Source organism: Chiloscyllium plagiosum, unplaced genomic scaffold, assembly GCF_037043375.1.
Source record: "Chiloscyllium plagiosum isolate Xiang-an unplaced genomic scaffold, Cpla_swu_hap1 HiC_scaffold_9, whole genome shotgun sequence".
In the NCBI taxonomy this organism is placed as follows: Eukaryota; Metazoa; Chordata; class Chondrichthyes; order Orectolobiformes; family Hemiscylliidae; genus Chiloscyllium; species Chiloscyllium plagiosum.
This window is the reverse complement of record NW_028270147.1, coordinates 56,098,576-56,120,763: the sequence shown is the minus strand read 5'-3', so window position 1 is coordinate 56,120,763 and position 22,188 is coordinate 56,098,576. Positions and strand designations below refer to the sequence as shown.

General features: G+C 38.8%; 1 protein-coding gene across 3 annotated transcripts in view; it reads right to left on the bottom strand.

Annotated features, from left to right (window-relative positions):
• Positions 1–1,437: 1,437 nt before the first annotated feature.
• podn (podocan) overlaps positions 1,438–22,188 on the bottom strand; it is a 44,365-nt gene continuing 23,614 nt past the window's right edge. For all 3 annotated transcript variants that reach the window (XM_087990279.1, XM_087990278.1, XM_043700146.2), the window contains exons 5-10: positions 20,866–20,975; positions 17,544–17,700; positions 17,334–17,449; positions 13,703–14,360; positions 8,709–8,857; positions 1,438–3,590 (exon numbers count right to left, since the gene is read on the bottom strand). In XM_087990279.1, coding sequence (XP_087846405.1) covers positions 3,413–3,590; positions 8,709–8,857; positions 13,703–14,360; positions 17,334–17,449; positions 17,544–17,700; positions 20,866–20,975 — 1,368 coding nt within the window. In that variant the 3' untranslated portion in view covers positions 1,438–3,412. The remainder of the gene's footprint in view (positions 3,591–8,708; positions 8,858–13,702; positions 14,361–17,333; positions 17,450–17,543; positions 17,701–20,865; positions 20,976–22,188) is intronic.

Sequence of the window (22,188 nt, the reverse complement as noted above, 5' to 3'; positions counted from 1 at the left end):
GCTGTATCATTCTATGATCAGCAGAACGACCCATTAAAGGATAGATTGATAAACTTAATAAAAAGTCCTTTTACATCTCAAAGCAATTCAGAATTAAAATACATACCTGTTAGATAAATATATATCTGTTAGTTTGAGTGTTCATTCTAAGTAGCATACATGGTTATAAACACAAACAACTTGTTCATTTATAAGATACTCAAATAAACCTCTGCCACTGCTTTACCACGTTTGCAATTATCCTTCCTTCTAAATACATACTTCATCTTGCATTCTTTTATTGTTCCTTACATTCAGACAATATTTCAGAGCACTTAACAAGATGGAAGTAACAAATGAAGCAGAGATAGCGCATAGACAAAGGGGAAATAAAATGGTGAGGTTTGGATGAGCAATCAAGAATTCAGTTGAAGAGGAGTGTTCTGAGAAGGATATAAAAATATGAAGGGAGGTGACCGGGCAGAGAAGCTGGATATATGAGGAATCTGAGTGAATGAGCAATTGCTGACGGTGAAGCAAACAATGAAGAGAGGTCCTGTGTTAGAGGAGCCGTGGGTGTGCGTCGTGAGATAAAAGGCAAGAGGAAATCAGAAAGAAGTATGGAAAGAGGCGATATTGGAAAGTCCATTCAGTTTACTCATGTGCAGCTCTGGCACAAATGTGTTGGGCTGAAATGTCTCTATATGTGCTATAAATAGCCTTTTTATGTGCTGCAAGTGACTCTACTTCCATGGAGAACCTTAAAACAAGGTTAAGAATTGACATCAGAGAAACCGAGAAACAGTGAAGATTGGAATGAATGGAATGAATGGAAGCATGTTTTGGATGAGGTGAAGCCTATGGAGAGCTGAGGTGATATGTCAAAGTTACATAAGTTAGATGTCGAGATAATAATGACAACTTGAGTCTCTTGGGGAAATTAACTGAAGACACTGATGAAATTGTGGTCATGAGAAAGAGAATTCCTCAACCAGTGAAACGCTTTGGCTCATTTAGATTTCAGTAACAGACATAAAGGGCCTAATCTTCTGGTCTCCAGATCACCAGTGACTGGATAAGGGCTGAAGATGTGCCTTGGGAAAATGTGGAAGCCCTGATGCATGAACATATGTGGGAAATGTTCAGGACATTTAGATAGGCAAATGTTCAGATAGGCAATTCATCTGATTCCTGAGACCCTCCAGAAATTACTCTAACTCTGAGTTAGAGTTGGAGAACTTGGATAGGTCCATGGTGCTTGGTTGAGTAATTAGCCAGAAAATATTAGAAAAATTAAAACCTATGCATCTCTTGGTTAATTACCCTATGAAACTCCCAATCATATGCTTTGCCCTCTCCAATTAACCCACTGAGCTCCCAATGAACCCCCAAACCCCCAATAAACCCCTGAACCAGCCCCAATTCTAGCTCCCCCTCATCAGTTGACTAACACTCTGATCCACCTGAGTACATCTCTGACTCCCAGAGCAACTCCCAACCCTCTGAGTAACCCTAACAACGAACCCCACCGATTACTTCCCTGAACACATCCCTCCACACCAGACTATCTACCGTCTACCTGAATACCACTTTGACCTTATCTGATTAACCTCTGACCTTACTACCCTAATGAGTCTCAACTAATGTCTGACTACCTGACTGCCTCCAATAGATATATCCAGCTGACCCCAACCCAATTACCCTCTTGACGGTTAACAAACCATCCTATCGCCATAACCTGACTACCCTCACAATCCAACATGACCAGCCCTCGAACTTAAGTACCCACTACCCAACCCTATTCCTTCTCACCAATCTACTCGGCCTATCTGCTTACTTGTATACGATTTACCCATATTACCCATCCACTCCTTACTCAGTAACTACTCACTCGTCTCACCCATTTACCATCTACAAGATAAAGGACAACCCCCAACAAAAGTGAATCTAAAGATTAACCCTTTGATGTTTAAAGGAACTACCATTGCAGAACTTCTCACTGTCAACATCCTGGGGGTTACTATTGATAAGAAACTGAACTGGAGTAACTACATAAATATTACATCTACAAAAGCAAGGAATCCTGCAGCAAGTAACTCACTTCCTGACTCCCCAGATCCTGTCCACTGAGTACAAGGTACAAGTCCCCTAGTGCAATACTGTCCACTTGCCTGCATAGATGCAACTCCAACAACACAGTGAAAGCTCGAAGCTGTTCAGAACAAAGCAACTCACTTCGTTGGCACCCAATCAATTACCTTTGCGTATCAAATGCAGAGCGGCAGCAAGTGTACCATCTACAAATTGCACAGTAACTCAGCAGGATCCTGCAACAGCACCTTCCTAACCTGAAACTTCTGCCACCGAGAAAGACAAAGACAGCAGATGGTTGGGAACATCACTACTTACATGTTCCCCCCTAAGTTAGGAACCATCCTGACTTGAAACTATATCATTATAGTTATATAATCAATGCAGGGCGCTTTTCATTTTTGCTCTGTAAACTAAAGAAACATGCTTCTTGCAATATATTGTAATCATTTACATGATGTAATTGCATAGTACTGTGATTTCATACTTTATTTTTCTTTTAATGACTGGCTATAACTATGCGATAAATTGTGATTGTTTTAGTTGCATCATAATCACAAAGTACAAATAACATTGTCAAAGGATGGTTTGTAGTCATTAATGAGCTATTTTGTTTCCCACAAGATGAGTTGGTGAATAGATTGGGAACAGACCTTGGGAAAGCATAATTTCTGCACTGAGATGGGTGTGGTGAGGAATCAGAAAGCAACAATGCCTTTGGTAGAATGCACAACGAAGGCACATAGATGCAAACTGAGCATCCAGTGGCGATAACTATCAAAAAATGACCAAGGAGGCTGAGGACTAATAGTAAGCTAGAGTCAGGTGGAACATATGTGATTTTAACATGGGCAGTCATACTATTGTGAGGAAGGAGCAGATAGATTGGAAGTACTTGATTAAGGAGTTGTCAGAGGGGGTAGCCGCAGAATAATCATCTGTTTCCAGTCTTTGGGAACAAAGCAAGTTCGAAAAAGGCTGGTAATTGGGAATGCTGAAAAATATTTAGGTTGGGCTTCCTCAGGAGGAGGATGACAGAGGCTGTTTTTAGAATCTATGCTCCTCAGATGTAGACAAGAGGAATAACTTGATTATGTCATCAAGCATGAACTTGAAGAAATCAAACTGACTACTCAACAGTAGGTACACTGGGCAGCAAAGCAGTGTAAGGCTGTGTAGACAAGATGAGGAGAATGGAGTAGGTAGAGCTTAGAGGTTAGATGGGTAGGGACAACCTAGAGTAGCAGAAATAGATATTTTAGACGACTTCAACAGAGTAATACCAGCCAACAGTGTATGGAAGACACTGCACTGAATATCTTGGTTATTTTTTCACAGAAAATTATTTATCATTCTGAGTAGCCTGTTCACTGTCATTATCCAAATTGTCTCCTGATGTGCCACCGTCCTTTTTGGATTCAGTAGCAGACTCAGAGTAGGCCCCCATATCCAACACTTGCAAGAACTTCAGCTTCTCAAATGCAATTTCTTTTACTCTACTAGTTGTAAGTCTGTTGTCTCTGTGAAATGAAAAGACTGTAGTGAATGTAATGTAAACATAAATTTGCATTTATTCAGCATCTTTAATGACCACTCAATGCATTTCATAGCCAATGAAATATTTTAATGTGTTCATCATATTGTAGGATGTCACATCAGCCAAGTCCCACTAATAGCAATGAGATAAATAAACAGATCATCAGTTTTGCATGCACTTCCTCTATTCTTCTTCAGTAAGAATTTTACATCTGCCTGAGAAGGCAGGTAGGGCTGCAGTTTAATATCTCATACAAAATGACACCTTTGAGAGTGTAGTATTCACCATGTTTTATATTGAAGTTTCAATCTATATGATACGCTCAGGTGTCTCAAACAAGGCTTGAATCTGATGTGAGCATGCCTCCAAAAAAAGTGTTTTGCCCCTCTTCTGTAGCGTAAGAAATTGGACATGAATACCATGGTATAGATGGGTTCGCCACATTTGTTACAACTAGCTATTATGCACAAATGTAACTCTCCGAAGGCACATAAGTATTTGCAATAATATTAAGCTATTGGGTTACAATAACAGCATGCTTCCAGTTGAATGCAATGCTTTAAATGATATGAGATAAAATGGAATATGAGACCTTTATAGTCTCAAGTCACACGCTGTGATGCAGTAATGATGTTAAGAGCATGCCTATTAATGGCATCCAGACATAACACTGTAAACTCCACTTTCTAAGCATATATACATTTTGCTCCCATTTTTGTCCTGGACTTGCTACAGTGATCCAACGAAGCTCAATATAAGCTGGATGAACAACATCTCAGCCTTTAGGATGCAATATTGCGTACAACTTTAGAACATGAACTTGACCTACATTTCTCCCTGCTCGCAGACTGCATCTTGTTTATGTCTTGTTGGGTTTGCTCTTAGCAGATGGGACCAATGTTTCCTTGTCATACTTATTTTGTAGACCCTTTAACATAACCATCTCTCCTTTACCGTTAGTATTTCTTTTGTCTTTTGTGCTGGACACCCTCACCATCTGTCTTCTTGTTCTCCCACTCCCTATCAACAGCATAAAAACTACCAGTCCTTTTCAGTTTTGAAGAAGAGACATAACTTGAAACATAAAACATAGAGCAAACAACATAGAACATTTCGGCCCTCGATGTTGTGCTGACTTTTTATCCTACTCTAATCAAATTAACTTACATACCTTTCATTGTGCTATCTTCCATCTGCCTATCCAAGAGTCGCTGAAATATCCATAATGTATCTTACTCTACTACCACTGCTGGCAGTGCATTGCATGCACCCATCACTCTCTGACATCTCCCCTAAACCTTCCCCCATTCACCTTAAAATTTCCACCCTGGGAAAATGTTTCTGGCTATCCACTCTACCTATGCCTCACCTCATCTTATGCACCTCTATCAAGTCATCTGTCATCCTTCTGCCCTCCAATGATAAAAACCCTAGTTCCCTCAACCTTACTTCATAAAACATGCCCTACAGTCCAGACCGCATCCTGGTAAATCTCCTCTGCACACTCTTTAAAGTTTCCACATCCCTCCCATAATGAGGCGACCAGAACTTAACACAATATTCCAAATGTGGTCTAACCAGGGCTCTATAGAGCTGCAGCATAACATTTTGGCTCTTAAACTCAATCCCTCTGCTAATGAAAGCCTACACACCATATGCCTTCTTAACAACTCTCTCAACTTAGTTGGAAACTTTGAGAGATCTATGGACATGGACTCCAAGATCCTTCTGTTCCTGCATACTGCCAAGAATCCTGCCTTTAACCCCCTGTATTCTACATTCAAACTTAACCTTCAAAAATGAATCACTTCACACTTTTCCAGGTTGAACTCCATCTGCCCTCTATCAGCCCAGTTCTGCATCCCGTCAATGCCCCATTGCAACCTACAATAGCCCTCCACACTATCCACTACTTCACCAACCTTCGTGTCATCGAAACATTAACTTTGCTTCTCTCTCTCCACAAATATTGTAAGACCTGCTGAGTTTCTCTGGCATTTTCTGTTTTTAAATATTTTGGGAATTGTTATTTTGAAATGGCTTCACTTCTGAATATCACTATTGGCTTGGTTTTTGTCTCTTCAGAGATACACAGTTATGCACCAGTGAATTTACTGTTTTCATTGACAGTTCTCCACATTAACAATGTTTTCCTTCCAACTTTGCTCACTGCTTGACTGGCTGGGATGTTCAAATTCGTTGGAGTTTTATCCATGCTCCCAAGACAAGACAATTTTTTTCTTTCTTCTTTAGTGAACGTTGGACTATAAACTGCTGAAATGCAATAAGCCTATCTACAGGCTTTGATGGGAGAAAATGTAAAACTTTCATCTGTCACAATGCAAAATTGTTTTTCTGCATAAACCTGTACAATCCCCGGGGTGGCTTTGAAATCTGTCTGTTAATGGATAAATTTAATGCCTAATTTTCTAACTTGTTTCAGGATGAGGATTTGAATAGATCCACAAGAATTCTGGGGATTTCCATTGATGTATTTTACAATTTTGGTTTCCAAATGCAATTACTATTGCTAAGCTTTCCACTGTTTCACATTTATTCTTAGGAACTTCCTAAATTTTGTAGATTAAGTCTCCAGCCTTGATTGCTCTTCTCCCATATGTTAAATTATCTCGCGAATGCAAAATTATTTGTCTGTTCTGAAATCCTCATGGCTTTAAATTAGAAATGCAGAATCTTAAAACAGGATATGCTGTAAGAAACTCAGCAGGCTCTGACATCAAATTTTGACACTGTCTCTGTCTCTACATAGGTTCTGCCTAAATTGATGACATTTTTCTAGCATTTTTTTTACTCTGAGTTTGAAGTGGACTGTGCATCTGCTGATCCTTCATGATACGTGTCAGAATTCTAACAAGGTCAGCTGGGTGGACCTCAGAGAATATGAGTTCCCTGATTGGGGTTCTTAATCTGGTCCAACCAACGAGCCCTGGCAGACAGCTATAAACAGGAGTGTCAGAGATTCTGTTCACTTTGGCTTTGAGAAAACTGGATCAGTGTCAAGGATTTTCCATGTGTAAGTAAAGAGTGACTTGGTGACAGGATACTGGCCTCTGTGCAATTATTTCAGTGCTATTGAGAGGAAAGCATGCTCTAGAAAAAATTAGCTTGCAATAGTCCATTTTGAGTTGGAGTAAACATTTCTGGAATCATGTCATTATTTAGGCAGCTTGACTCGTTTGATCTGCTGTTGAAGACTAGGCCCAGTATGTGGAAATAACACATTTCTTTTCAGGCCAATGACATGAAAAGCAAGGAGAAATTCTCCCGACAGCTTGTAGCCCCACAACCTTTTCAGTTATTTGGACCCTAACTTTCCTTGAGGCGTCAGATACTAAAACCTTTCAAGAACAACAGATTTTTGAAAGGGAGAGGAAAAGACAAAGGAAGCATATGGTGAGGTCAGTGCAGGAGAGATGGAGAGAAAGAAACCCACATTGCTAACTGACAGAGCAGTGAACCTGCGCAGTTACTGCCTTTGCTGTTTGAATTCATGTATTGTTGGACATCAGAGTGCATCTAGGAAAATGAACAAACACCGAAATTATATAAGAGACCTAAGGAGCAACTTTTTCATGCAGAGGGTGATACGTGTATGGAATGAGCTGCCAGAGGAAGTGGTGGAGGATAGTACAATTGCAACATTTAAAAGGCATCTAGATAGGTATATGAATAGGAAGAATTTGGAGGGCTATGGGCTGGGTGCTGGCAGGTGGGAGTAGATTGGGTTGGGATATCTGGTCGGCATGGACGAGTTGGACTGAAGGGTCTGTTTCTGTGCTATACATCTCTACGACTCTAACTGATGGATTTAGTTAAGAAATATTATGTCCCTGAGCCTCCTGTAATTCTGAAATGCAATCGGTTTTACTCGACAATTCGAGAACCAGGGAAACCCAAGTCAGGATTTTTGATTAGGTCAAGATGCATGACAGTGGCATGTGACTTTAGTTTACCCTTAAAGAGATGCTGAGAGACTGTTTGATACGTGGGATTAATCAAGTAACCATGCAAAAGTGCTTACTAGCTGAAGCCCAACTGGACTTTAAACAGGCACTGCAACTGGCTTTGTCATTAGAGAATGTGGCAAGTGGTGCATATGATTTGCAGGGTATTCCTATTGAAGTGAACATCCTCGCCAGGCCAACAGAACTTGGGGAACACCACTTGAGTGAAGGCAATTGCATACTCGCGTTCAGGACATATTCTGTACTGAGGGACCCTCGGTCAGGCCACAGAAAAACCCCAAAACAAAGCCAAGCCTCAGTCAGACAGTTAAAGTTGCTGCCAGTATGCACCCTCAAGACAGCAAAACAGTCCCACTGGATCGAAATTGAGTTACAGAACTCACAGACCATTATCCAGGAGAGTTGCACACCCTGGAAAGCCCAACCACATCTAGTTTAGAGCAGCTAAATTGCTATAGCAATGTCCAAATCAGAACCAATCAAAATATGCATCTAGTTAAATGGTTATTAACAGAGGCCAATACAGTGATCATAGAACTAATCTTCAGCAAAATTCAGTCTAGACTCTAACCCTTATGTTTGCACAAGACCTCTGCTAACCTGAGAATTATACTGGAGAACTTTTACAGATTAAGGGTACAACTTTGGTTCCAGTCTCTCATGAGAAGCAGCTGGTTTAGTTACCACTGATTGTAGTAAAAGGCTCAGGCCCAAGTTTGATGGGGTAAAATTGGTTGAGAAAAAAATCACCTAGATTGGCTCAACATTTTTTGGAAACTGTTGCCTGAGTGAAGTCCTAATTAAATACCTGAAAGTTTTTCAGGAAGGTCTAGGGACTATCAAAGGAGCCAAGGCCATCTTGCATGTTGACCAGGAAGCAATTCCAGGATTCTGCACCACCTGCCATTTGCCTTATTTTCTCCCCAGAGTATTCGGGATTGAAAAGGTTCAAATGATTTCATATCACAGTGCACTGAACTGTCAGAAGGCACAGTTATAGAAAGCAAAACCGCTACCTATTCATGAACATATTTTCTTCATTAAAGTGAGCATTGCCAAGGGATCTATTCTTCTTTGATAATAAGCACCTACAATGGTGTTCATAATTAACTTACCTGAGAAAAATTCCTTTGATGTTTGGTGTGGATTCAAAAGCATTCTCTGAGATGACAGAAATCTGGTTGTTCTGGAGGTAAATATATTCAAGAGACTCTGGCAGATCAGTAGGGACATAGGAAAGCTGATTGCCTGACAGATCCAAAAGCTGAAAACAGAAACAACTAATTAAAGCTGAAATACTTGTCCATTTTACATAAAGGAGCTTTGTTTTTTTAAAATAACACATACAATAATTCAAATTATTTTAATGCCTTCAAGTTAATATTATAAGCTTATAATCAATTTTCATTTAGCTGAATAAATTGACCCTTACAGCTGTAAGTGACTCAAAGATACATCATGAAATATGATTCAAAGAATATAACTTCCTGTGTTGTGATCATCCCATCCAATAATTTCTTCTTGCTCCTAAAACTTATTCTGTTGCAGCTCAAACCAATTCATGCAACACTGCCAAGACCTTCCATAGTGTTCTAATGATCTATTCACAACTGAGTGAAAGATTGCCAACTGAAATCTTTCTGTCCCCCAATTTATTAGTTTTCAGTAATGTTAGCTGTTATCATATTAGTAATGAGAAGATACAGTAATTCTCATCATTTCTAGCATTTGAGACAACTGCCTAGAAATGTGACTTTTTTTTGGATGCCAACTGGCAGCTAAGGCAGGAACTTAAGTGATTTTGGATGCCCATTTCTGAACTGACACAATACCAGAGTCATAAAAGAACAGGTAACCAATTAACTGACTAGTTAACAAATGCTCTGTTGTCAGCACTTTTCATGAACAAGAGCAATATTACTGTATCATTTTTTTGTGAGCATTATAAGCTAGAATTACCAGGGTTACAGTAGCACTGTGATTATATCACTAGACTGTTAATGAAAATCCTGTGCTAAAGATCTGGTAATATGAATTCAAACCCTATGATGGCAGCTAAGAAATTTACATTCAATGAATGAAATAGATATGGAATAAAAACTGCATCAGTAATCATGACCATGAAACTACCAGTGTGTCCTACAATCTTAAAAGGTTCACTAATGTCTTTCAAAGAAAAATGGCCAAGGGCAATTAGGAATGGTCAATAGATGCTGGCTTTGCCAATCCTATAAATGAATAAAAGCATGATGGTCAGCAGTTTACAAATTTAATATTACAATATTTCTTCAGAAGTATGTTTCTATAATAATATTGTCCTTTTGCAATTTTCAACTGCTTTGTTTTAAAAATATATGAAAATTTAACACCAATGGTTTCCTTGAATTTTCTCCACTCCTTCACTGGAAATGTTTATTGCCATTTCATGAAGACCAGCTGCCTTCTCTTAACATATCAAACTGTAGTTGTACCATTTGTATAGTAAAGATGTGTCATGCAAAAAGTTAGATGAGAATAAGGACTTAAGTACAAAAGAACTGGAAGCAAGAATTGGTCTTCCACCACTTAAGACCATAAGACATTGGAGCAGAAATTAGGCCATTCAGCCCATTAATTTTGCTCTGTCATTCAAACATGGCTGATAAGTTTCTCAACTCCATTCTCCATCGTAACCCTCGATCCCCTTGACAATCAAGAACCTATCTATCCCCTTTTTAAATATACTAAATGACGTGGCCTCCCCAGCATAGTAGTGAATTCCATAGATTGACCACTCTCTGGCTGAAGACGTTTCTCGTTACCTCCGTTCTAAAAGATCTTCCCTTTACTCTAAGGCTGTGCCCTCGGGTCCTAGCCTCTCCTACAGATGGATACATTTTCCCAACATCCATTCTGTCCAGGCCATTCAGTAGACTGTAAGCTTCATTTCCCCTCATCCTTCTAAACTCCATCACGTGCAGGCCCAGAATCCTCAAACGTTCCTCATATGTTAAGCTTGTCATCCCTGGGGCCATTCTTGTGAGCCTCGTCTGAACACCCTCCAGGGCCAATACATTTCTTCCTGAGATATGGGGCCCAAAACTGCACAAAATAATCTACATGCAGTCTGACGAGAGCCTTGTAGAGCCTCAAAAGTGCATCCCTGCTTTTATATTCAAGTCCTCTCAAAACTAATAAAATTACAGATGATCTTTAACCTCAAATCTACTTTTTTTGCTTGAGTCCCATATTCATTAGATCAGAATATAAAAATCTATCCTCTTCACTCTAGAATATACTCAATGACTGACAAGCCATAGTCCTCGGAGATGTAGAATTTCAAGGGTTTTCAATCCACTGAATGATAGAAGTCCCTGTTTCAGCCCAAAATGGTTGCCCCTTTATCCTGAGACTATGTCCCCCCAGTTCTAGACTCTAGTCAGTAGGAAGAAGACTTCCTTATTCTTTACATCAACCACTTCAACAAAACATTCTATGTTTTTTGTTAATTGCTTTCCTTAACTGTATGTTATGTGTTTCGGGCAGAAGGACTTCCCAAATCATTCTGAACACTAATATTTGTTAATTCCTCACCATTTAAGAAGTCTTCAGTCTTTCCATTCCTCCTCATAAAGTAAATTTCCTGTAATTTTGTGTGGTGTATTTCATCTATCACCTGCTTTACCCACTCAACTTGCGTATATCTCTTTGTAGATGCCGTACTGGATTTCTGGCACCTGTCAGCTGCCTAACATGGGGATGCTGTTGGGGCTTCAGTCCACACACATTGGTATGGCACCTGCTAATGTAATATGCTGAGATTTACCATTCTGCCTGGTTGCCTCTAGGTTAGCTGTCCCATTAGGAATGGTGGGCACCACAATCAGATGGACTACAGCATAAAGTGGCCAGCAGCTCCACTGAGAGATGTGGGCACTGCTGAGACAAAGGGATGATTGTGTGGGCATCTCATGAAATAAGTACTCTCACAAGACTTCTGCAAATTTGAAAATGAAAGACCCCACGGTTGCATGAAGTAGGAACTTTCAATAGGATTGGTTTTGGCCATAGTTACCTAATGCCTTCAGAAATTTTAAATATATCACAGCCACAGATTTCTGAGTTCCTGTCATCAGTTTGTTAATATTGGATTCCAGCAATTTTGATTGATGTCAGGCTAACTACCTAGAGACAGCCAATTTCTGTCTCCTTCCAGTCTTGAATAAAGCGTGCTATCTTGGGTCATTTCCAATCACCTGCAATCGTTGCACATCTAGGAAATTTTACAAGAATAAAACCAGTGGTTCCACGAACCCCAACTCACTTCCTTTAAATCCTTAGCAAGTAGGTTGCCAGGTCCAGGCACTTTGTCAGCTTTCTCCCCTTTTAATTTCTCCAGAACTGCTTCTTAACTACCATTAATATTTATATTTTGTGTGTTTGCCAACGTGAGGAGAGATACAAATTGCAGAACATTCTTCATCCCCGAACAATGTGAGGCTATGGAACAAAATGTGGGAGAATTCTGTGAGAAGTTGAGCGAGGCCCCTCTCATTGTCAAGACTAACAAGTTGCTTTGTCCAGTTAAATTCTGGACATTGAGACTAGATCCTTGCTATGGAGTGGTGAGACTCTATAAAAGGGGATTGCCAATCATTATCACCTTCATTATTACTTAGTCTTGCATCATTAATATGCACTCTCCTATTCTACCCAGGATGGGATAGAAACTGGATGTCGAGAATACCCAACACAAAAGTGGGAGTGGCTGACTCTAGCTCAATGCTTGTTTCTTCGGATCTTTGTCTTGGACACCTGGCAACAAAATCTCAGGACACACTCATGGGCAGTGGTTGCATGCATCCCACATCCATTGACTCCGGCATCTGACATATGCCAACTTCTCCACATCTGTCTCCAATCCACTTACGGTACACTACCCCACTCTCTTGCTGCACTTGGCATCTATCATTGGAATTCTTTTGGAGGATACAGTATGTGCAGGGACAGACACTCAGCTCTTGAACTGGACCAGGCTGCAACTCAGGGCTGCTTGCTTGCTCTCTTTGCATTCACTTGTTTGGCATTTACCTGCATCCTTGCATTGCCTATTCACAACTTGACACCTCAGCTACACTTTAAAGACTTCCAGTATTCCTGTCTCGCCTTGCAAGTTAGTACTTACACAAAGCTAGGCAGCGTTTCTTGCTGGTCAGCAATGATCAGTTAATTTTATTTTATTCATTCACTGGTTAGGTCAGCATTTATTGCCCTTTCATAAGAATGGGTCTGGAGTCACATGTAAGCCAGTCAAGGTTAGGATGACAGTTTCCTTCCAAAGGATATTAGTGAACTGGATGGGTTTTTCCAACAATTGAATCCTGGTCATCATTAGATTCTTATATTGAATTTAAATTTCACTATCTCCTGTGGAGAGATTTGAAACCAGGTCCCCAGAACATTACCTGGGTCCACGAATTAACAGTCCAGAGGTAATACTACTAGACTTGTTTATTAGACTTGTTTATTTATGCACAGCTTTAAATCAATCTCATATCTACAGCATGTGCCAGCCGTGGCAAACACAACACATGTGCTGCAGCGAACAGCTATGTCTCAAGTTCCAAAGGGAATAGTCCTTTGTGGAGTTTTTATTTCTCAATGAAATGTGGATTCATTGAGAATTATTAAATATTTCTTGTAAGTGTTAATTGTGCCCTTCACAAATTGCTGGTTGGTTGGAGTCCCTACCAATACAGTATTTAAAAAGTAGTTAAATTCAGCAACCCTGTGATATGAATTGCATTTAGATCTCTGTTATTTCTGTGGAAGACCAAGAAAATCCTACTTCATGCCAAGTGAAGTTCTCAGAGTCCACAGACCAGAGAAAAAATTTCTATGTTTAGGATCACTCCTGACTTCTGTTTGAAAGTATAATTTATAAACATACTCCTTATTAATGAATGGTCAGCCAATGTTCACTGTGTAGGCTCACTCATGCAGAACAGCAACATAGACAGCAACATGAGCAAACATTTCCAGAAAAGACAAGGAGCTATTACAATGGGTCATGAATAGGAAACTGTTATTCATTTCATGTCCCCAATTTGTTCTGATGTTAATCTCTTACCTGTAGATTAGTCAATTGTTTCCATGCCCCTGGATATATTGAGTTCAGTTTGAGTTTGTTATTACTCAAGAAGAGTTCCTTTAGCTTTGTCATTCCTGAAAGTGAGCCATCGGGAATTGAATTTATTTCATTTTCCTTCAACCTCAATACATGCAAATTCTTTGGTAGACCACTGGGCACTACATTTAGATTATTTCCAGAGAAATCCAAAGATTCAAGCAGCCTCATTTTCCGGAATGCCTCTGGGTGGATTTTAGGACTTGTTAGTTTATTGTAACTCAGATTGAGCTCTACCAAAAAGTATGAGTAAGCGAAATCATTTCTGGAAATTTCTGTGATCTGATTATGGAGAAGCATTAATGTCTTCACCCGGCGTGGTAAGCCACTTGGAATTCTTTCCAGCATATTATTGTAGAGATGAAAGGTATGAAGTTTTTTAAGCCCCTTGAATGCAAGTGGATGAATTGCTTTTGCCTTTATCTTGTTGTTATGAAGCAAGAGGTATTCAAGGTTTTTTATCTGCGTCAGCCAGCTACCAGGTATTGATTTAATAGCATTTTTTTCCAAATGTAAGAGGACAATATTCCGAGGTAACCCTCTGGGTATTTGTGTCAGATTGTTACTTGACAAGTCCAGGTATTCCAAGCTTGACAGTTTCCTTAATTCAAGAAGAGCAGATGTCATGTAAAATTAAGGAATAATTTACAATTTACTAAGTACTCTAAAACTGCCTGATAGTTAGTGTTCTTCCAATACAATTATTTTAATTTATGTGTAAAATTGAATGTTATTTAAGTCTACATACTATCCTTCTTAGGTGAGTTTCAGCCATTCTTCACTTGCCTTGGTATAGGTTATGCCTCAAGAATTGCAGGATTTGAGACTGGAATAAAGGTATCTTTGTAAAGTTATACAGAACTTTGGTGTATATTGAGAACAGTTTTGATTCCCTTATCTAAGGCGGAACATATTTGCCATAGACAAAATGCAAATAAGGATCACCAGATTTATTTCTGGAATGGTGAGGCTGTCTTCTAAGGACAGATTGAGAAGACTGGGTCTGTATTCTTTAGAGCTTAGAAGAATGACAGCTATCACATTGAAACAAACAGAATTCTTATAGAGATTGAAGATGCAGGAAGAAATTCAACCTTGATGAGGGATCTAGAACCAGGGAAGAGTCTCAGCATAAGAGGTAAGCCATTTAGGACTGAAATGTAGAAGAATTTTTTACTTAAAAAGAATGGTAAATCTTTGGAATTTTCTATCCCAGAGGGCTGTGGAAGCTCAGTCATTGAGTATGTTTAATGTAGAGAACTATAGGTATCAAAATACTAAAGGCATCAAAGGACATGGGATAGTGCAGGAAAAAGGTATTGACATAAATGATCAGATCTGGACTACTCAAATAGCAGAGAAGACTTGAGGGGCCAAATAGCCATTAATTCACCTATTTTCTAAGTCGTATGACTTGTGATTTAAGAATGATCAATAGTTTATGGATAGAAGTCTAATGACAATTGTACTAACTAAGAGGCCTACTGTCAGTAATATAATTCAATATTGAGTCCCATTCACATATCACCTTTATGCTTGTTAAGCAACATTGCCTTCTGGTATGGCAATGATTTTAAATTTTTCATTATTTTTACAAATTCCTTAATGGCTGCTTTCCTCCCAGCTCACAACTTCCTCCAGTCCTATGATTTTCCAAAGTCTTGGGCTTCTCCAAATCTGGCATCTCATATATCCCAGTTTTCATTGCTTTACTATTGCTATTTGCTATGACCCTGAAAGGTAAAATGCCCTTTCCAACTCTCTCTACTTCTTTCTTTCATTAGGGCACGTCTTGTAAGTTACCTCTTTGACTAAGTTTTTTAGTCAGTTCTAACTTCAATTGCATTGTTTAGTATCAAACTTTTTTGTTTGATAGTGTCCCATAAAGCTCTGTAAGTTCTTATTGAGTTAAAGGTGCTATTAAAGATACAAATGAAGTGTTTTGTTTTCAGGAGTTCAAATCCTATTGTGGTAAGTTGTGAAACAGCATTGAATAAATCTAATATTGTTTTGGCTGGCAGTAAGGAAAGTGACCATGCAAGCTGTCCAAGAATGCATTTTTTAAAACAACATCTGCTGCACAGCCTTCCCACTTTGGTACCTGGGTTGAAATCAGCATTTTAATTTTTTACATGAAATAAACTAGCTACTTCAGTAACATATTAAACTTATAATATAAACTATCCCACCTAGAACTTCAACAAAATTAGGTGGTGTGTAATAAATGGAACGTTTCATACTAGTGCTCTGTGAGGCATACACATTTAGGGTTAAATGGGCAGAGAAATGCTTTGTTTAAAGCTGCCTTTGTCTGATCTGGGTTGGGAACAAATGAAAATTGAGTTTTGTACAGAAAATATTTTGTGGAGGATGTGAAGATGTAACAATGACGAGGTCAATAAGATTGTTACTTTTTCGAACTTTGTGTTTAATTTAAGGGGGGTATGCATCCTGTTCTGCACTCTGAAACCAAAAGAGAAAATGCTGGAAAATCTCAGCTTTGACAAAGGGTAGTTAGACTTGAAACGTCAGCTCTTTTCTCTCCTTACAGATGCTGCCAGACCTGCTGAGATTTTCCAGCATTTTCTCTTTTGGTTTCAGATTCCAGCATCCGCAGTAATTTGCTTTTATCCACTGTTCTGCAGTCTGCCTAGCAACAGGCCTGGAGTGATTAGAGTCCAAAGGGAGATCCTCATTGCACCCACTAGGCCAATGGTAGAAGGTGTTCATGGTTGGAGACAATAACAGTAATCTGTAATTTCAGAAAAGATAGACTCTGAGTCCCCATGACCATGGAAAGGTGTTGAAAATATTGGGTGGTAAACAGTTATACTGTAAACTATCCATTTACTTTTCTGATGAAACAGAGTTAGACTCAAGAATAATTGATCAGCAATCTTACCTGGATGCAAGGCTAATGTTTTTCATGTGGCCATTGGGCAGAGGAAGCCATTTGTAGTTACAGGCCTCCCTAAAAATTAATTAATATCATGCACAGACATTTGAATTGTGCTCAGTAGGGAGAAGATGCTGCTTGGGTTTACAAACAGCTGGATGCAGGAGGGATACAATCTCTTAAATAATTCATGACTTGACGTGGCCAGTGGGGAAGAATTATTAGAACATGCTTTATTGCTGGTAGTGGATTTAGAAAACTCCAAAAACTGAGGGATCATTTAAATATCACTACAGGGCAAAATTAGAACCTATTAGCAGTTAGGTGGAAGGTGCAATGATTGACTATTTGCGACAAGAGTTGAAACTCTATGGAGAATATAATGTTTGATTAGTATAACAAGGGGTTTACATTTATGTCATTTTAAATGTAAGTTGCAAACAAAAATGATTAGATCTAATAGTTTTCTTGCAATTTGTTACAGTAAAAATCTTAAAACATTATATCTCGCCATGCCAAACCTGTCAACTATTAACTGAAAATTCAAATGTATGTATAAGTGTTACTGATGTCAGGTACAATAACATTATTTATATATTTTGAAAGCTTTAAATGGCACAAATGTCCAACTAAAATGCTTTTATTATGTTCAATGTCTGCAGAATCCAAGGTCCTTACCAGAATGTTTCATTATCAATTCCATCATTGGTTATGTAATTGTTGTGGAGATATAGTTCTCGCAGATTGGAAAGGTGATCAAAAGCTCCTTTTGGAATCTTTTCAAGTTTGTTGTCCTGACAACATTTGAATACAAAGAGAGTACAATGAGATTAAAGTACTACTTTGAACTGGAAATAGTAGCTTTTTTTTAAAATGGTTCTTACATACTTTTAAATGTAATCTGAATAATTCCTTTGGCAAATTCTTGGGAACGTACTTCAAGAAATTACTTGACATGATTAATATTCCAACACCATCTGATCCGTTAAACATGTGATCAGGAAGTCCTGCGTCTGTAAGCTTGTTGTTATGAAGATAAATAGACCTATTAAGATAGAGAAATAACTGCCAATAATTTACAAAAGGATTTAACATTATCAAATATAATTGGCAATTGCAAAACCTAAGAAGATACCCTCAAAAAGTAAGAATACTTAGGATTAGATTTTCTAAAATATACTCAAATTTGAAGGTCAGATTTTAACAAATACTCTATTTTTCTACACCAGATGTATTGTTTTTTTTTATATATATTGCGTACTCTGGTTGGGGCAACATCCACATCGCTGATTTAATTACAGCTGATTCTTGATTCATTTTTAAAATCGACGTATATATTTTTCAGCCTATTTTCACGAGCTAAGATTCTGTGAAAAGATGATGAGGCAACTAAGTAGAAATTGTGTAGTAATGTCTTCTGGGTGTCCCAAAGTACTTCAGTAAATCAATTGTCTTTGAAGTGTTGTTGTTTTATAGATAAACATGGCAGCTATTTTATTTTTTAAGTTGCTGCAATGTTTGCCAGTTTACCAACATTGTGTCTAATAATCATCCTTTCCCTTCCAATTTACTTCCTCCTCCCCTGAGGCACTGGCTGATAACTCCCTGAGTCCCATCTATCCTCTCAATGATTTTTAGACTACAGAATGAGTAATGACAGGCTAATTCACCGTGACACCATGAAGACCATTTTGAATTATGTCCTCACTCAAAATTCCTATGTGTCGCTGAACAATGGTTGAGAATAGGATCAGGACAGACTGAGGTCAACTGCAATGTCTCTTACACCTGCTGAGGTCAGTTATGCAATTCAAGCCAGTGCTTAAAGTTGAGGCATTTCTTATCTGAGTTGTGTACGTAATTTCAGCTAAGGTAATAATGAACCATTGCAGTTGGCCTTAGTATGTTCTGATTCTATTCAGAATAATTATTCAGAAGCACCTAGAAAGTCTATCCAGGAGAAGTAACATGATAAAATGTAGATCAACACCACAAAACAGCCGATGTTTATATCATTTGCATTTTGAATCTTTACATTTTTCTGGATTGTAATAACAATTCTAACTCACTTGCAGCTTAACATTAGTGACAAATATCTACTCAGTTCTTAGATAATTAAACTGTTGTACAGAAAACATGAAAACACAATTAAAATAACATCTTTCTGAAGTAAAATATGCTTCATATCAGTTGGATTTTGATGCATTCCCTGGTTTAGAATGCACACCAAATTATTTTATTCCACGAAAATTTTAAAATATTATGTTTTGTAAATAGCATAATATTCCTATTTAAAATGAGTAATATATTAGATAATAATGAGATTGGTCATAATGTCTTGATTTACTCTATAACTTTGGTAACATATCTAATCAATTCTATAGTTTTATTCCCTCGACTGCACCGTAACAATCTTGAAAGGGCACAAATACAACTTGGACCTTTCTCTTTTCCAACATGGAAGAGAGCTGCTCGAAGATACAAAGTCTGACCTTTAACCTTATGGAGAAGCATATCTGAACTCCACTGAGGATTTCCCCAAAACACAGTTAAGATTCCAATGAGAACCTTTAGAAAAAAATACGAACTACTATGTGTTCCGAGCAAACTTTTAATGATGCTTTATCATAAGCACTGAGGCCTCTCTTGTCATAACATGAAAATTATTGTTGATCATTTTGGTGGATACACATATGATATCTGTCTGTGCTCTATTGTAATGCTGATCTTAACCTTTATATTTGAAGTGAATGGTACAGTTGAACATATAACAATGTCAGAGGATTGTAATGCAATATCTAAGTACTGATTTGTTTATTTTGCAATGAACATTTTTAGGCCAGCGTCAGTTTGTGACAACTCTTTGATAACGTGGACCTAGACTGAGAGTCCTGTCTTGTTTTGCCTCTGATAGAATAGACAGTGCTTTTAAAATTATCTTTAAGTTCATTGGTATTCCTAGTCTTCTGCTTGATGACTACATCCATTGGTTGCTAAGTGGTGGGTCAGTTAGTTAATGGCACTCTCACTTCTCAGAAGGCTACAGGTTTACGTCCAACACTAGAACCTGAGCACAAAATCAAGGGAGTGTGGCACTCTCAGAGACAGTGATTTTTTAAAAAATCATTCAGGAGATAAGAGCTTTGCTGGCTGGGCCAGCATTTATTGCCCATCCTTAATTGTCCAGAGGGCAGTTAAGAGTCAACCACATTGCTGTGGACCTGGAGTCACATGTAAGCCAGCTAAGATACGGATGGTAGTTTCCTTCCCTGAAGGAAATTAATGGATTTTTCTGACAATCAGCAATGACTTCATGGCCATCATTAGATTCTTAATTGCAGGTATTTATTCCAGGTATCTGTTGTGGCGGAATTTGAACCTGAATCCCCAGAACATTACCTGGCTCTCCAGCGGTAATACCACTCAGTCATTAGGAAGTTAAACCACAGCCAGGCCTGATGTAAGAAGGAAATCCGTGCACTTGAGAATAGAGGAGATATTCCATGCAACATCTATCCCTTAAGAAAAATCACAAAAACTTGGAATCTGAAAATCTTTATTGAAAAGTCACAAGACAATTTCAGTCAAGTGCTTTGCAAATCATATTTTGAAGCCAGGTTTGCAAACCCCCTTGCCAAAAATTTAAGACTTTGGCTTAACTTTCACAAAATGTTTAAGTTGGTAATATACTAACTGGTGTGACACTGACCGTAAAACCAGAGGATTCTTGCTGAAGTAACTATTCTTAGCCAAGACAGGAGTGTGAATATTGAGTTGGCTAAAAGGTTAACACAATGCAAATTAAAGGTCCACCAAACCCCCACATCACAGATTTGTCACTCCAATTCAGAAGAGCAATAAAATGAAAGGGGTGGGGCTCAATTCTGCACTCTTCAAGATCAAACATCCTCCACTGCTCTCTAATAATATTGATGAAACTATACCCTAAAACAAGGTCACAACTCTAGGAGGAAAGTGAAGAAAACTACGGGAAAATGCTTTCTGCCTTGGGAAATGGAAATGTGAGCACTTTGTACCAATCAACTTCAATATCCTGTAGTGAAATTGGACTCAAAATGATAATTCAGTTTCTGTATCCACAGATGCTACCAGATCTGTTAAATGTCTTCAGTACTTTCTGTTTTTATTCAACATCTTCTGATTTGTTTTTCTGACATACATATATACTGGTTCACTTGACAAATCATACCTTAGATTTGGCTTCTGCCCAAAAGTGAGGGGATAGATCTTTGTAAGGTAATTTGCTGCAACATCAGCACTCACCAAGGTTTTCGGCAGGTATTTTGGAGCAACTGTAAGCTGAAAAATATACAATAGCCAATCAGCAGATCCCTGTCCTGTCTGATTAAATGAAAGGAATCAGTCAAACTCAAGTTCAAGTCATACACCACTGACACAAACATACTTCTTGATTACTGGCCAACTTGTGGACAAGGAAGTCCTCATGCAATGAATTTAACAGTTTTCCTTGTGGTGTAACAACTGCATATTTTGTTTGTGAAAGGAGAGATCTAACTTTTCAAGTACTTGTTTTGTAAATCACACTGAGATGTCCATTAAACATCTGTAGAATGCCTAAATGACTTTCTTCTAGAGTCATAGAGTCATAGAGATGTACAGCATGGAAACAGACCCTTCGGTCCAACCTGTCCATACCGACCAGATATCCCAACCCAATCTAGTCCCACCTGCCAGCACCCAGCCCATATCCCTCCAAACCCTTCCTATTCATATACCCATCCAAATGCCTCTTAAATGTTGCAATTGTACCAGCCTCCACCACATCCTCTGGCAGCTCATTCCATACACGTACCACCCTCTGCATGAAAGGGTTGCCCCATAGGTCTCCTTTATATCTTTCCCCTCTCACCCCAAGCCTATGCCCTCTAGTTCTGGACTCACCGACCGCAGGGAAAAGACTTTGCCTATTTACCCTATCCATGCCCCTCATAATTTTGTAAACCTCTATAAGGTCATCCCTCAGCCTCCGACGCTCCAGGGAAAACAGCCCCAGCCTGTTCAGCCTCTCCCTACAGCTCAAATCCTCCAACCCTTGCAACATCCTTGTAAATCTTTTCTGAACCCTTTAAAGTTTCACAACATCTTTCTGACAGGAAGGGGACCAGAATTGCACAGAATATTCCAACAGTGGCCTAACCAATGTCCTGTACAACTGCAACATGATCTTCCAACTCCTGTTCTCAATATTCTGACCAATAAAGGAAAGCATACCAAACGCCTTCTTCACTATCCTATCTACCTGCGGCACCACTTTCAAGGAGCTATGAACCTGCACTCCAAGGTCTCCTTGTTCAGCAACACTCCCTAGGACCTTACCATTAAGTGTATAAGTCCTGCTAAGATTTGCTTTCCCAAAATGCAGCACCTCGCATTTATCTGAATTAAACTCCATCTGTCACTTCTCGGCTCATTGGTCCATTCGGTCAAGATCCTGTTGTAATCTGAGGTAACCCTCTTCGCTGTCCACTACACCTCCAATTTTGGTGTCATC